The following is a 15,573-nucleotide window of genomic DNA, read 5'->3' as shown; positions in this document are numbered from 1 at the left end:
GATTAAAAACACATAGATTTTCAAAGTTAACTTTTTTAACAGGTGTGGTTTATACTGCTGTATTGCCACAAATTTTTAAAAACTGTCTCCAGTTGTTATAGTCAAAACTAATGGTTATGCATTTCAACAGCACTTAAAGTCCAGCCCAGCCATTTTGATCAGCGTTTATGCAGGTACAGAATCAAACAACTTGAACACCAAATCTTTACAGTCTGAGCAGACTGGTCACACAAGGAGGCATTGGGAGAAAAAAACATATAGCATTAACCCTGTCTAACAAACATGAATGCTGCCAAGAGAAAGAAAAGACTGTGTCAAGTAAAACACAGCTATATATTTCTGTCAATATGAGAAAGGCAGAGAGAGGCAAAAGTTACTCAAATTTAAACTGAGTTTAGGTGAAAGTGGGTAGAAAGAGTGGAAATAATGGTACTAAAACTAGGTGATGTGTATAAGTGGATTACACAATTGTAAGCCATCTCATATAATGTCTTTTGCTTTATTCTGTGTTTTCTGATAATCAGTTCAAGCTACGACACTTCTTCAAATTCCTCCCCACACTTTCTGTGACACAAAAATTAAATTTTCTGCCCTTGCTTTCCTCTGTTCTTTATCATTAAACTTTTCTAGGTTTTTGATAAAAAGCAATAAAATCCCTAATGTTCCTCTCTGCCCTTTTTCTTTTCTCCTGTTTGTCAGTAGAAAATAATATCACCACTTGATTAGAATCCTGGACTCACAAGAATATGCTGTTCTGTTAAATGCTGGTGGCCTTGAGCCACTCTGGACCAACCTCCATCTGCAAGCCATCAGTCAAGCAAGAAAGCTCTGTTTCAGTAGTAGGATTTGAATATTTCTTGCATTCTCTCTATATATGCTTTCTTGGTTGATGCAGTAGAAAACAGAGGACAAAAACAAGGAGAAACTTACTGTTCTCTGGAGACTGGTCTGGAAGCCATCTTTTTCTATTCCTCCAGATGTGAGCAGGTGCCTGACATTATTCCATGTAATTTATATTTCTATCACTTTCTCAGAAGAGTAAAACCCATCTGCCTCTTCAAGCATCATTGTGCTGCCCTACACTCCAGGAAAACCCTTAGAGGCTTTCTTAGGCTGTTGGACATCAACTGCTTTAAATTAGGCAATGAAGTGCCCACATCTCCTGCACCACAGCATGAAGGTAAGATGATGCACTACCCTTTTCAGGTTTATGTTGAAGAAACATCCTCTCAATCAGTCAGATCTACAGACCAGAACTATCCAGAAAAATCCCACCTAAACACTATCACAATAAAAACACAGGAGAAAAATAGCACAAATCTGCCTGCTATATGCATATATTTCCTGTCTTGTGTTTCCTTATTATTGTTTGGTTTACTGCTTTACCTTGCCTTCCAGATGTGCTTCTTTATGAGCACAAGCCTTAACAGAAAAAACACCCAAAACTAAACCAAACTTGATTTTTCTGTAAATGCATTTGCATCCAAAAAATAATTCTCATGAAAAATTTTATAACCAGCTTTTCTTGGTACCTGACAATGCTTTTAAAGAAGCTTAATCCATCCAAAAGCTAAAATAAGTCATCTAATAATCTATAAAATGCTCTGAATCTGAAATGAAATTTTAGGTTGATAAAAAAGTACTCCTAGAACTTTTTAGGTCCTTGACAGACTATTCAGAGAGTGAAGTTCACTCCTTTTGCCAAAGACAGGGAGCTACCTGAGCATCATGCAATCTTTCAAAGTAGGACATAAAAGGCTTATATTTCTCATACTTTACCTCTACAAATAGATTTTATTATACTTAATAGTTCTGACCTCAGGCTGTACTAGCACTGACAATATTGACAACACCAAAAATAACATGAAGCTAGCTGTGCTGTGGCTACAAAATCACTGCCAGGTAGTCTAAATGTTCTCATTTTTCATGAGTTGGAATAGCAAGAATAATGAGTTTGTTCACTCCAAATGTCATGTTATACAGAATGTATTAGTATGGATAATGTAGGAGGAGTTCACAGAGAAGGGAATGGGCATGATGAATTTGTATTGAGACTTCCAAAGGTGGTTAAGGTGGAGTTTGTAAAGTGGAGTCTGTAAAAATAAATGTGCACTTTGTATTTCTATATCATTGTTGAATCTCTGCATCATTTACAAGACTGTGATTCAATGTATTAAATACTTTGTTTTCTCTGATGTCAGTGGATCTAAAACTGATCATGAAGAATTACCCATATATTTTAAAGAAACATGGATAATTTAGGCTGAAAGAGACCTCTCAAGGCCATCTGGTCTAATCCCCAGCTCAGAGCTGGGCCAACTTTGAAGCTGGTTCCATACTGAGAAGCAGAGATTCAAATAAGTATCTTTCTTTATCACAGCTTCAGTGAGGATTCATTTGTAAAGAGGGAAAAGTATTTCACAGGTGATTTTTTTAGGAGCTAAAGGATCTGAGGATTTAGAAAAAAAAGCAATCCATTCTTCATATTAAACGTTTCTATAGGTCATTCATATCCTGGATGTAATCTGCACCACAGAATGATCACATGTTTACACTACAAAAGAAACAGGTCTGCATGAGATATTGTCAGCTCAAGGCTTCCAAAGCTGTGTGATGGCTATTCTAATTTCAGTCTTATTTCTTTTGATACTCCCTACACGCACTCACAGACCCTGTGTAAGAGATGGTGCTTTGTAATGCCATCACACCTGCTCAAGCAGGTTGTCACGGCCATGAGGTGAAACTTTTTAATGCCAGGCTTTGATGCTATGCACTATCACTTCCTGTAGTAACATTAAATATGAGAAAATTTGCACTGCAGAACATGACAGAGACTACTACAATATTTCTAGAGTGCATATTCTGTACAAAAAGCTTAAAAAAATTGCTAAAAATAAAAAACAGTTGCAAAAACAAAATCTAGGCAGTTTGGATATTTATTCTGTCACGATACTTTGGCAGGGCTGCAGCCTGCCTAGAAATGCTGTCAGCCCAAGGCAAAGAGCAGCTCCAGAAAGGATGAGCTTTCTCTTCTAACAGGGCTCGACACCATTATAAACTTGGCCTGCAGTCAATGAACAGAAACTATACAAGTCAACAGGAGCTATGTTTGTTATGAAAGAAATGCCTTTCAACATGATTTTCAGAAATAAGCAAAGAATATTTTAAATATTTACCTGACTAGTTCTGACTTTTGCATCTCCTACATAAAGGCATTAGTTCTAATAATTTTTTGTTTCATCTTTATAAGCCTCCAGCTGATTCTTTTCATAAAAGAATCCTAAATCCTTTGTGAAGCAGGAAATTAAATTTATGCATCTAACTTTAGGTGATCTACTACGGTGCCAAAGCTGGGAACCCAGTCTCCTCATGTGGACAGAGAGGGGCACCTCTCCAGGATACACTGCACAGCAAAGATTTATAGATCTCCATACACTGTGAATTTAGGAGTGTGATTCATCTCACCAAATGAAAGGGGTTTCAGTGTAGATGGTGGCATGTGCACGAAGAGCCCTGCTCTCTGCATGCAGTGCCTGCACTGTAATGGCAGGTTTCACCCCGTGTCATGAACTGTACTTCAGAAAAGTATTATTCTCAGTGGCAAAAATCATGCACATAGCAAACTAGTTCATATATAAATGTGTACAATATCCAAAGTATGCTGTAGTGAATTTAACTATTGACCTATGGACTAAGCAATTCTGCCAGATCCCTGAAGTTAGGCCCAGTAAATATTGGCATATGGATTTAACTTGTGCATCACAGACCTGAATTAGTTTGTAGAAAGTCTATGGGCATTGTGGCAAGACAGAATTACTATCCAAACCAAACTGATCAATAAATATCTTCCCAGTTTGTACTAAATTTCTGGATGAAAATGATTTTTGTGTTTCCTCTCACATGAAAGTTATGTTGGCATATGGAAGAGCTGTCTGAAATGAGCAGGCACCATTTGCTGGTTCTGTTTTGTGCAGTACCTAACTCATGCATTCACATCACAGGCATAGTTCCAACAGCACAAAAATACAAACACAACTCTAACACAGTAGGAACCTGACAGTCCCAAAAAGGAATAAAGGTGCAGAGTAATAAATGTTTAGAAAGCACTTTGCAATGTGAAGCATTGTAAGTGTGTGAGAAGCTGGATATTCAGGATAGCAAGCAGCACTCTCGCAAATTGCTTCAGGAAATGCAGTCTTCACAGCATTGATTTATTGATTTTCACTTTTTTGACACAAAATGCAAAAATGTGACAGATTACTTTATGCTCTAGTTTTCAGTTTCAACTGTGAAAAGATGCTACTAAATTCCCACTCTTCCCTTTTCAGGTGTGTGGATGCACAAGGAGAAAGAACTTCAGCTGAGGAATGGACAGGATGTAGCAGAGAAAATAAGAAATTATGCTTGGCAAGTTCAGAGGAATTAGCTAGTGACAAAACACATTTTAATGGTAAATTTTGTTTTCAGTCTTTCCTAGGCTTTCAGAGACTTACTTACTATTGCTATGATTATTCAAACCTTGTAGCACTTTAAGCAGTAGTTTAGTATAGAGAGGGAAATTATGGTTTTAGTACTAACAGCTTCTTTAGTGGAAATAGTACCTCATCACCATGTAGGATGCACTTAAAAAGCAAGAGTAACAAAGGCTGGAAAGGGCAGTTATTTTGTTTAAAAAAAATAATATTAAGTTCAAAAATATATTTTCAGAGAAGAACCAATCTCTTATGACCTTGGAAAAAATCACATAATCTTTCCTTGTGTCCAAATTCAACATCTTAACAGTAATATTCATCGTTATCCATGAAATGGGTTTGCCAAGATGTGCTGTGATTCCTTGCCACACTAAAGAAGGTAAACAGGCAGTCTCTTCCTGTCATCAAAATGTTCTTGCTCCATAACTTGGGAGTTTCTTACCTTGCTGCTGTGCCGTTTTTTGCTCACTGAGGGAGAACCAGGCTGACCAGGGCTAGGAACAGCACTGGAGGTGGCAGAAGTGGTTCCAGAGTGGACATGAGATCCCTTTTCCACTCCTGAAGAAGCAACCAGAGGTGACTGCTGTAGAGAAACCTTCTGGAGCTCTGCAGCCAGTTGCTTGGGATCAACCCCTGGGGACTTCGCTTTATCTACTGGATTAAAGCAAGAGAGCTTTGTATTGATAACTGCCAGCACATCCAAATCCATCTTGCCATGGTACAGGGACAGCATAAGAATCTTTACAAATTATCATGTCATCTGCCTGCATACTTTGAAGATGCAAAAGGCATCCTATAAAAAATAGACATCCCTCCCACAATATTGACATCCCAATTCCAATCTTTCTGTGCTAGTGCTACTTACCAGTGCTCCTTATCTAAAAAGCTTTCTGAGAAGGTACCTCTAGGTGAAGAAAAACAGGCTTTGTGGATCATGTTGAATCAAACTGGAGCAAATTACAGTTTTAAAGACTGGCCTGTGCTATCATTCATTGTTTGAAACTGGTCCGGTTTTACCAAGTATCTGAACTTTCTTGTAAAAGTTTAAATCTCGTTTTAATTTTTTTCTTTTTTAATCAGCTGGACATTGAACAGAACTGCTCCTGAGATAATTTATACAAAAATAAAGAGAAAAATCCTCAAAACTTTAGGAACACAAATTAATCAAAGAAGAAAAAATGTAAACAAATGAAGGCTAAAAGCCCTGATTCATCTTTCCTTATTACTCACACCTGTGTGAGGCATCTGTGGCAGGAGTCTGATTGCCCTCCCTGCTGCCCAGGAATGAGTGGGAGCAATTTACCCTTTGGAGATAGCAATTTCTATTTAACACAGAAAAATGTCAAGTAAGTTTCATATATGCTAGATGGAATAGAGTTAAAAGGATACTAGGCACAGCTTGATTCCCAGGTTCTCAGAAGTATGAGAGGTTTAAAACAAGACTTTATCCTTATCCTGCCTGCTTGGCTCTAATACGTTTTTCCTTCAAGAAAATGGAGATTTTTCCTTTCTAAAGCACCAACAGTCTGCCAAACCTCAGAGGTAATGGCAAGAAAGACTTGACAGCCAGAGAAACTCTACAGTTGCTCCAACTTAGAAACCACAAGATTTCCAGACTAGGAGGAAGCATGCCTGCAAGAATGGAGCAATTTTCTCTTACTTCTGTTCCTTCTCATTTTTAGTTTTCCTCATTAATAAAAAAATTGTTTATCCTAGTTTTTGCCCTTTCCAAAACTGATTTCAGTATCTTTGAATGTTTTTGGCGGTTTTGATCGGCTCACAAATTAAAAAATTGTGGGTAGCTCAGCTTCAAAGTTCTGTCAGACTTAGTCTTTGCTTTCAATTATTATCAAAAACATCAATTTTCAACGGAAGGTAGCTTGATGGTAAGTATATTAATAGCTAGGAATTTTTATATGGTCAGAAAATTGAGGATTCAGTCCAGATAATTTCGATAGTGATTGATGAAAGAGCTGCCACAAAACCATGGAACTCAGAATGGACCCACGAAATGGTGAGTGAAGCAATCTTTTAATCTGCATTACTAGGTAAAATTGTGGATGTTGATTCAAAGTTAGATTAGATATGACTGATACAGTGACTGAAGCCTGCAGTTGTGGTATTGATTGAACAGCAGGAAATCCACACAAAAGCACTGCCATCTTAGAACCCGCATAACAAAACTGACTCCTTGCTATTGCATCCCTATATCCAGTAAATTCTGGTTTTTTATCACTTATAGCAGGCCACAAACCTTGTATTAAGCTAACAGGTATTTTCATCAAGGTCTTTTCCAACACTGACAATTCTATGGTTCTACAAACACAGGCCTTAGGACTTGTGTGTTCTTTGGACTTTCTGCAGTTTGCTGGGAGCTTTGTTTTAGCCTGTCTGGCTGCAACAGCAATTGTCTAATGACTGGAGAGCTATGACCTTAATTTGTCTGAGTTACACTTCACCTTGTATAGTGGTGTGGTATAGTGCCCATTCTTAATTATTTTGATACAGAAAGGCACAGCTGTAATTGCACTGTGCAGACTGAAGTATTTATGACTCCAGATTAATAATGCAGTTTATAGGAGCAGAGGCCTGAGGTGACAGCAGAGTGCTGCAAGGTTTGGACACAGGATGGCAGCTGAGGCCCCAGGGACACCAGCAACTCACTGGCCAGTTACTGACACAGGTGCAAACCCAGGGACTGGGCAAAGTAAACTTTAGGGGCAACAGAGGGAAGAAGGACAACAATATATCACTTGTAAAGTTTACAGTACCCAGCACCCACAGGTACTTTTCCTCTGGGCAGCTTTCACTCTGCACCCAGCCTGTAGGGCTGCCTGGGGTTCTTGTGACCCAGGCATAGGACCTGACATTTTGCCTTGATGAATCACATGCAGTTGGCCTTGGCCCATCAATCCAGCCTGTCCAGATTCCTCTGCAGAGCCTTCCTACCCTCCAACAGATCAACACTCCTGCCCAAATTGGTGTTGTCTGCAAATTCATTAAAGGTGCACTTGATCCCCCCATCTTGCCTTTTTATATAAGGCGTGGTCCCCTTTCTACCCATGGCAATATTTGGGATGTAACACCAGAGCTCGCAATGCTAACATACCAGCTTATATCACACCCAATTTCAGTTGCTACCTAGTCCTACAATATCAAAGCATCATCTTGTCTCTCACCTGTCCTTATTGGCTCATGCAGCTCCAGGTGCTGGGGATTCTCAGAGTCCGAGAGCATGTTCAGGTCCCTAAAGAAAGCAATAAGAAGCCTGAGACAAAAGAAACTCTTTCCTCATACCCTCATTATTATATTAAGTAGGTAAATGAATAGTGGTTCATGACAGAAAGCAGCTCCCAAGCATGGTCCCTTCTTAGCTGATATATATTTGCAATGCTGTTAAAGAGCTGAGAAGAAAAGCTTCTTTTAAGGTGAAATCTTTAATGGATTTAATGCAAGTATGCATTTCTCATGATGCTTAAATGAATTTCATCTAAGAGATACAGTTTTCACTAAAAGTCAAGTTATTACTAAATTACCTTCTTTTTCTAACACTGGTAAACTCAGTGAACTCTAAGTTTGTCAATGAGAGGAGATTGTGGCCTGAAAATGGAGTTATCATTGTTTATAAAAGCATAATTACTGGCATCTGATTCAGCTTATCTCTCCCTCTGACTTTAAGAGAAAAACAGAACAAACAGATCTCCCACATCCACAGTGAACTCTTGCTTATTATTACATTGATGCTTTGTGCTAACAAAGGTTCCACCTTAACAACCGTAAATTAAAATAAAAAAATTAAAAAAAAGCCATGAAAAGCCAAAAAGAAATGGAAACAGAAAGATGGGGAAAAACTCACAGTCTTACACATATTTCTGCTTCCCCACTCTGCTGAATAATAATGCTCTGGACCTCTTCATAAGTTTTCCCAGTCAAGGGGATGCCATTCCATTCCAGCACTTGCATTCCTAAGAAGGCAAAACAGCAAGAAGTCAAGGGCTCAGATTTTGACATAGGCATCAGCTATATCTTTCTTGCCTTGCTTTTACAAGACAATTTGATGTGACGTTCGGCGAATGTTGGTTAAATGACACAAGACATTAGCAAAGCCCTTTCACTTCACACAGATTAGACTGCTGAATGTTATTGTCCCTTCAGCTATAACTTACCTGCTGAAACATCACAGGAGATTATTCTCTTTGATTCAAAATATACATGCACTCTCCACAGTCTGTATTGCATGATATTGAAAAATTTTTCCAATATCAAAAACATGCACACCTACCAGCATAGCAATAAACCAAAACATTCTATATATCAGACATTTCCTGGCCAGCCATGGTCTTGGAAGATAACTGTTTCTTACAGTGACAAATTGCTGTTAAGAATGGAATTAATTTGCGAATGCGATTAGATAATTCAAATACATTTTCTTTACTTTGTCACTTACAAAAATACAAAAAAGTGAAGGCTGTTGGACTAACTGATTTTAATGAAAAAAATGTGCCTCCGCATTTCAAACATCAGCGTGGTAATATTCAGGTTGAAATTTTTCTTCCATATCTTTTCTCATAAAAAATTGATGAAACAGATGAACATACTTCATTGTGGAGGACATAAACAGAACTATAATAATTAGGCTGAAAAATACTGAATACTGAACTAATCTGCTGTGTCTTCCAAGTGTCCCAGGACTGAGTCAGGAGTCTCAGTACAGTTCAGTGTATCTGTATAAGGAAGTTTTATGCTCAGTATTTGTAGAGTCAATCCCTCTATAAATCATGTGAGGTATATTCTGATGAGAAATCTTTTGGTTAAGGTGAAATGCTTACACAAAGCAAACTCTAGATTCATATCTGGGTCTTACAGATCTGAGGTTCTGAGAAATGGGTTCATATCTTGAATTAATTAGTCATAAGGATAACTCCAAACAGATTAACTTCTCACCGATGAACAAATGTCAAAATCCAAGCCTCTGGCTGTAGTGGGAAAAAATTGCTTAATGGGACAAGATACTGAATTCTTTATAGTCCACTAAAAGCAATGCATTACAAAATGTCTGAAACCATATCACTCACACAGCAAAGAAAACCACAAACACTTAGCTTGCTACCACTTACACAGATAAAACCAAGTCTTCACCTGGGTCATATTTTAATGTCAAAATCCTGTGCTGTTGCATATAACAAATGGGAAAAATAATAAAGAAAAATGTGGAGATAAACTCATAGAAAAGCATGATGCTAAATAAAATATAATGAAAATTTTTCATGGAATAAAACAGATTAAATTATTTGACAATGAAAGATTATGAGAAATAAATATACAAATTTATATTCCCAAATTATCCATAGGATTCCATGAATTAGGAGTTGAAATATCAGAATTACTCATAACTGTTGTCAGCCAGAATTTATCATTTTGTTTGTAGAAGTTTACAGAAAAATAAACTATGCAGAATGACTAAAAAGTGATGCTCAGAAGCCAGTAAAGCCAGCTGCCTAATGTCAAAATAGATTTGAATTTTCCTAAAATTTAGCCCCTTTCATTTACCAGTCATGATTCAAAAACATGATTTTGCTTTTGCTTGTTAAAGCAGATCTGATTTTAAGCTCAGTTCCTCTGGAATAAATCAACAGTAATTAGGAGCAAATTCATTTCCCCCTGATTTTCAGTCATACAAATATAACAGCATGGGCTTGGCCTATAGGCTTCTAGAAAGGAAGGAACTGAAGTTATTTTTGGTTTTTTTCAATGTGTGCCCTCGTAATGGTAATCATGGCATATAGGATGTTATGTATGACAGTATCAACCTCATGATTAAGACAAGAAAAACGACCACTTCGACTTGTATTGAGAAGGAACAAGAAAAAAAGTTTATATATTTAGATATTTGAGAGAGCATCCTTCTATTTAAAAAAAAAAAAAAAAAAGCTTTATTGACCAAATACTGTGAGCTCCTGTCCTGGGTTTATCACATATCACAACCTGCTTCCATGGCTTCAGAAGAAAATTCACCAAGGGACCAGTAAGGCCATCATCAACAAGTCACATAAATTAAAAAGACTAGCAGGAAGAACTTAGCTGAGTACCACTGCAGTGCCAGGATTTGGAAACAAAGTCTGATTTCCACTGGTGAAAGTTTCGACAGTGTGTGCAAGAGCACTGCACTTACTCACTTGGTCAGAAAGGCCACAAGCACATGAACAAAGCAACAACTTGAAAGGAAATGGAATTTCAACAGCCTTGGCTCACACAGAGATCCATTTAACCTGTCAATATAGGGGTATTTTCTTTTTATTGTGTGCCTTGTGGATCCATGAATGTTTAAAATCAAGCAATTTAAACAGGACTTAAATGATCAGACTGAAAGCCCTGGGGTTTAAGAAAAAAAAATGTAGGCAAGAAGCTGATTCCTCTTTTTTCAACATGTAACTGCTATACACATTTTCTTAAAAAAAAAAAAAAAAGGTAATGTTGCAAATAAAATCTTCAGAAGAAATGCAAGTCTAATTAACAAGAGGGAAAAAAAAATATTGAGAGATCACAAGACACTTGCGAAAATTTTTTTTTCCTAAAACCAATCACATTCTCCCACTGGTTGTCAGGCCATGATAATCACATTTCCAAAAGTTTCTAGCTTCAAATAACCAGTTTAGTGGGAAAAAACAAAAAAAAAACCCAGGGAGATGAGAAAACTTGCATTGCTCCATGGCAACTCTGCTGACTGAGGAAGTAATTACCCTGATAATCAAATACATAATTTCTTCGATCATCTTTCTTTTATTATTATTTTATTGGGTGAGCAACAGCTTATTTATAGCAATATCAGCTCCCACAATCTCAATAAATATATCCTTCACTCCATCACCCGGGTGATAAAGCTGTACTGTTAAACTGAATGTGGTTGTATATGTAACATTCCTATTGACAAAACAGCACAAAACAAATTATTAAATATGCAGATAGAATAGGTCTTTGCATTAGAGTTGCTGTCAACTGGAAGGCACAATATTTATCTCAGTTTTCACCCATCTTACATGATTTCTGATATTTTCACTCCTCTTCAGACTCATCTTTCAGACATAAGCTAGCTGCATGATTAAAGTTGAAACTGAAAGGAAACTGAAAATCATCCAAGGATTTGATTTTTCTAAATATGAGTCTTGACACAGTTGATTCAAATACAGAAATACTAAACCAAACCACTGAACATCTCGAATTTTATTCCCCTTTGTAACATAATGTTAACCATAAAGTTAATCTCAGTCACTTTGAATACACTATTATACTGCAGCCTCCCTTATTCAGTATACCCAAGGCACCTAAGTGGAAAAACTGTTATTTGCTGTGTCACTAAGAGTTTGTAATTATTTCCAACTATACTTGTGTATAAAACCTATTATTTTTCCATTTTTTTTAGAGTCTCAGAATTGCTGTCCTACTGGAATTTAAAAATATCTACATATTGCAATCTTGGAGTAGAGCCTCCGATTTTGGTTTCACCACAGTTATACCCACAGATAGCTGAGGTTCTTCTGCTTCTTCATGGTTCGTATTTTTTATTCTTATGCATAATAAACATGTCAGTTTGAATTGCATTTTTCAATGATCTAACGCTCACAGAGGAAAATGAAATTGGTCTCTAGACTAACAACTTCAATCAGTAAAATGTGAATATTAGTATCTTTCTATATCATATAAGAATTAAAATTCAGCAACATTACTTTGAAATCCCAGAAAGTGCTATAAAAGTTAAATGTGCACTCAGAACAAGGAGAAACAATATAAACTTGCAGTCTGACATTCAGCACTAAATTACTTTATCATCTATGCTCTCCAGTTATTTTTCTTTTATTTCTAAACCTTTTTGATTGTTCAAAATAGGTCGATGAAAGTCAATGAGTTAATATATTTCCCCAAACTGCCAGGCATGAATCACACCAAAACTCGTTATTTTTTGTAGACACCTTAACTTCCTCTCCTATTCATCATTCACACTCAGGCTGAATATTTTCCACTTATTGCAATAATTATTATATAGACAACATACATGATTCTTAAAAATGGATATATTGTTCATTGAGTGGAAATGATATAATGTACCCTCCTATGCCTCATGGCTGCTACACTACTATAAAATGGCATTTATAAAAATACAGCCAGAGCAAATCAATCTTGTATTTGAGGTGTACTTGGCATTCTCTTGGCAGCCCACCACTGCCTTCAGATTTATATATGTTGGCATATGATTCTATAGATTACCCTTCAGTCTGAACTATGTTAGAGCAACAAGTGATGATCTGCTTGTATTTGTGTGACCTAATTGAAGTTCTTGGCAAATTAAATTAAGCTTACAGTTCCCGTTTATGAAAATACATATGATATAAATGGCAAGTTCATATATGCTTTCACCATTACTATATCCTCAAAGATTAGTTTACATCAGTTGCAGACAGATGATCAGTTATACTATGCTGAACAAAATGTTGCAGTGCATTGTAATTATTCAGTGTTTGAGAAAAAGAAACGTTTTTTTGCAGCATAGTGTTCACTGAAGCTATAGAGCAAAGTGTATTTACTTTGTTTTCAGTAACATCATATAAGAGATTATAATAATCTTGCCAGTGAAATGAGCTTCCTGTAAAATGCTGTAATTGAGCAGAAAGTCTTAAACATTTCATTATTAGGCTGTGTTCACAAAACCCCCTCTACTTTTAAATGCAGTTTACTATGAATTCATATTTTTTAAAAAAATCATGCAATAGTATATGGTAGAATGAAAAAAGTCTGTTCATTCCAAGTGACCTTAAGATTCACCTAAAGTGAATCCAGCTCAGTGAACAAAGAAGCTGCAGGAATTTCTCTTTGTTGTCTCCTTCATGAATGGTAAATAACTACAACCATTATTTTCATGAGAGTTTAATGCCAGATATGAATTTAGACTACTATATCCCTGCCTGCACTCTATATTTATATTTGTGTATTCAGAATTCAGTGAGGTTTTTTTCAATTTCCCTTTTTAAGGAATAATTTATTCTTCTTTACACAAATGCAGTTCTGTTAGTCTAACTTCTTTTACAGTTACATCTGTAAATGGAGTGATATTTGGGTTTGAAATTTTCCTTTGCAGGGGCAAGAATCACAAGACATGAGGTGCAAACAAACAGTTCATGTGGAAGTTACAGTGTATGTCTGAAGAGTCACTTTCTCTTTATTAGTTAGCTTCTGTTCTGCCTACGAATATGAATTATGACAGCTAACATGTCAAACAAAGTCTATATAAAGGCTGTTCATTTGTCATCACAACACCTCTCTCAAAGATTTTCAATAGTCTTGGGAGTCTGAGGGTACTTGTTTTGTTCTGCCTACAAAAGAGGTGACTGAGAGGAGCAATTATCATGGTCTATCACTTCCTCACAAGGGAAGTAGAGGGGCACGTACTGATATCTTCTCTCTGGTGACCAGTGATAGGACTCGAGGGAATGGCATGAAGCTCTGTCAGGGGAAGTTAGGTTGGATATTAGGAAAAGGAACAGGGTCCTCGTGGAAGTGGTCACAGCACCAAGATTTCCAGGAGCACCTGGACAAGGCTCTCAGGCACATGTGATTCTTTGGACTGCCCTGTACAGGGGCAAGCACTGGGCTCGATGATCCTTCTGGGTCCCTTCCAGCTCAGCATATTCTACGATTATATTCTATGATTCTATGAATGAAATATGAGTGGGAATTTATGTATGTAGGACTCCCAGAAGAACTGTGCTGGAAGAAAAGAGTGATTCATGGCACATAGGTTAGCATGTCATCAAGATCCTAACTCATTAAAATGTGGTTTCTCAGGACATTTGCTCAGTAAGGAAAGGTAGCTTAAGAAAGACAAGGCAGAACCATACTTTAGCAAAACCCTGATTAAATCAAAGTGTAGCCTGAAACCATAAAAAGACTGGCAGGAAGATAAAGAACAGGACAGACCCCTGAGATAAGGAAAAAAGGACAGAGAGTAACCCAGAAACATTTTCCAGTGACTCACAGGGATGAGGTAGAGAAACAAAAGATAACTATCAGCTTCTGAAAGTGTGCAAAAAGCACATCTCTAAGACCATCACACAGTTATCAACTTACAAAGCCAGAGGGTGAGAAGTAGACTCATGGGTTGGCATTCCTTGCTCTCTGGACATTCCACTTGCATATACACATCCTGGTGCTTGGGAGAGAATGGGTATATTTGGAAAGTACAACAGAGAAAGAACTAATGCCAAAGAAAAGTTGCTCTTTTACTCCCAGCATGCTGACTCTCTTGGGGCTTCTTGAAAAGGCTCTCCTCACACAGACCTGGGGGTCAAACCCTTGCTTGATGAAATCCTGGCTGGTCTCCAGCAATGTCACCACTAAGGGACTACAGCGGCCAATTCAGAAAAGAATGGAATTATTAGGATAACTTAAATACTGAAAGCGTGCTAGGAATGAGCAAAGGCCATAGCTATGCATCACATGGCAATGCTACTTAAGGTCATATAGAAACAAGAACAGAAAGTTTTTGTGACTCACAGTAAGCAAACACCACTGTTCAAGCAAAAAGTCAAGTTTTAATGAGAATGGCTGAAGACCTTAAAATGCCAGTCTGTCACTTGGAATAGACTGAGATCCTTACTTGATATGTTCTAATAGGAGTCACTCTGTCGATAATCATCCTCTGTACCCTGGGAGTAACTTTTACAGTTCTGACACTATGTGAGTACTCAAATATAAAGTAGAATTTACTCACTATTATCTCATTTGTGAGAGTCATCTAACCTGAAAACTAAGGAAAGTGAATACAAATTTCTGGCCAGTGCTACGTGGTTCTCATCTCCTGTATGTACCTATTTTTCATATAATACATATAATTCTCCTTTTAAGAAAAGTTTGGTTGTTTTTTTTTTTTAATTATGCTCTTCATAATATAACGTAAGGTAAATCCATGATAATGTCTTGGAATCAACATGTTTGTGTTCTAATTCAAGTTGACCTAAATTCTTCAGTCATTTGAATGACTTTATTTCAATGAACATTTTTTATGCTTCTCTTGTAGAAGCTAACTGGATGCTTGTACAAATTCCTGATA

The 15,573-nt window shown here is 37.1% G+C and overlaps 1 protein-coding gene across 9 annotated transcripts in view; it reads right to left on the bottom strand.

Moving 5' to 3' along the window:
* Window positions 1–15,573, bottom strand: part of PCLO (piccolo presynaptic cytomatrix protein) — a 324,030-nt gene that overhangs the window by 74,921 nt on the left and 233,536 nt on the right. For 6 of the 9 annotated variants that reach the window (XM_042053700.1, XM_042053693.1, XM_042053654.1 and 3 more), the window contains exons 11-13: window positions 8,329–8,437; window positions 7,652–7,719; window positions 4,915–5,126 (exon numbers count right to left, since the gene is read on the bottom strand). In XM_042053700.1, coding sequence (XP_041909634.1) covers window positions 4,915–5,126; window positions 7,652–7,719; window positions 8,329–8,437 — 389 coding nt within the window. Of the gene's footprint in view, window positions 1–4,914; window positions 5,127–7,651; window positions 7,720–8,328; window positions 8,438–15,573 lie in introns of those variants that run through there. The other 3 variants (XM_042053676.1, XM_042053722.1, XM_042053717.1) reach the window with 3 other exon arrangements.

Source organism: Corvus kubaryi, unplaced genomic scaffold (genome assembly GCF_017639235.1).
Source record: "Corvus kubaryi isolate FWS band 111438036 unplaced genomic scaffold, C.kubaryi_AGA036_p1.0 135, whole genome shotgun sequence".
NCBI classification, from domain to species: domain Eukaryota; kingdom Metazoa; phylum Chordata; class Aves; order Passeriformes; family Corvidae; genus Corvus; species Corvus kubaryi.
The sequence above is the reverse complement of the archived record's forward strand: the minus strand, read 5'-3'. Positions and strand labels throughout refer to the sequence as shown.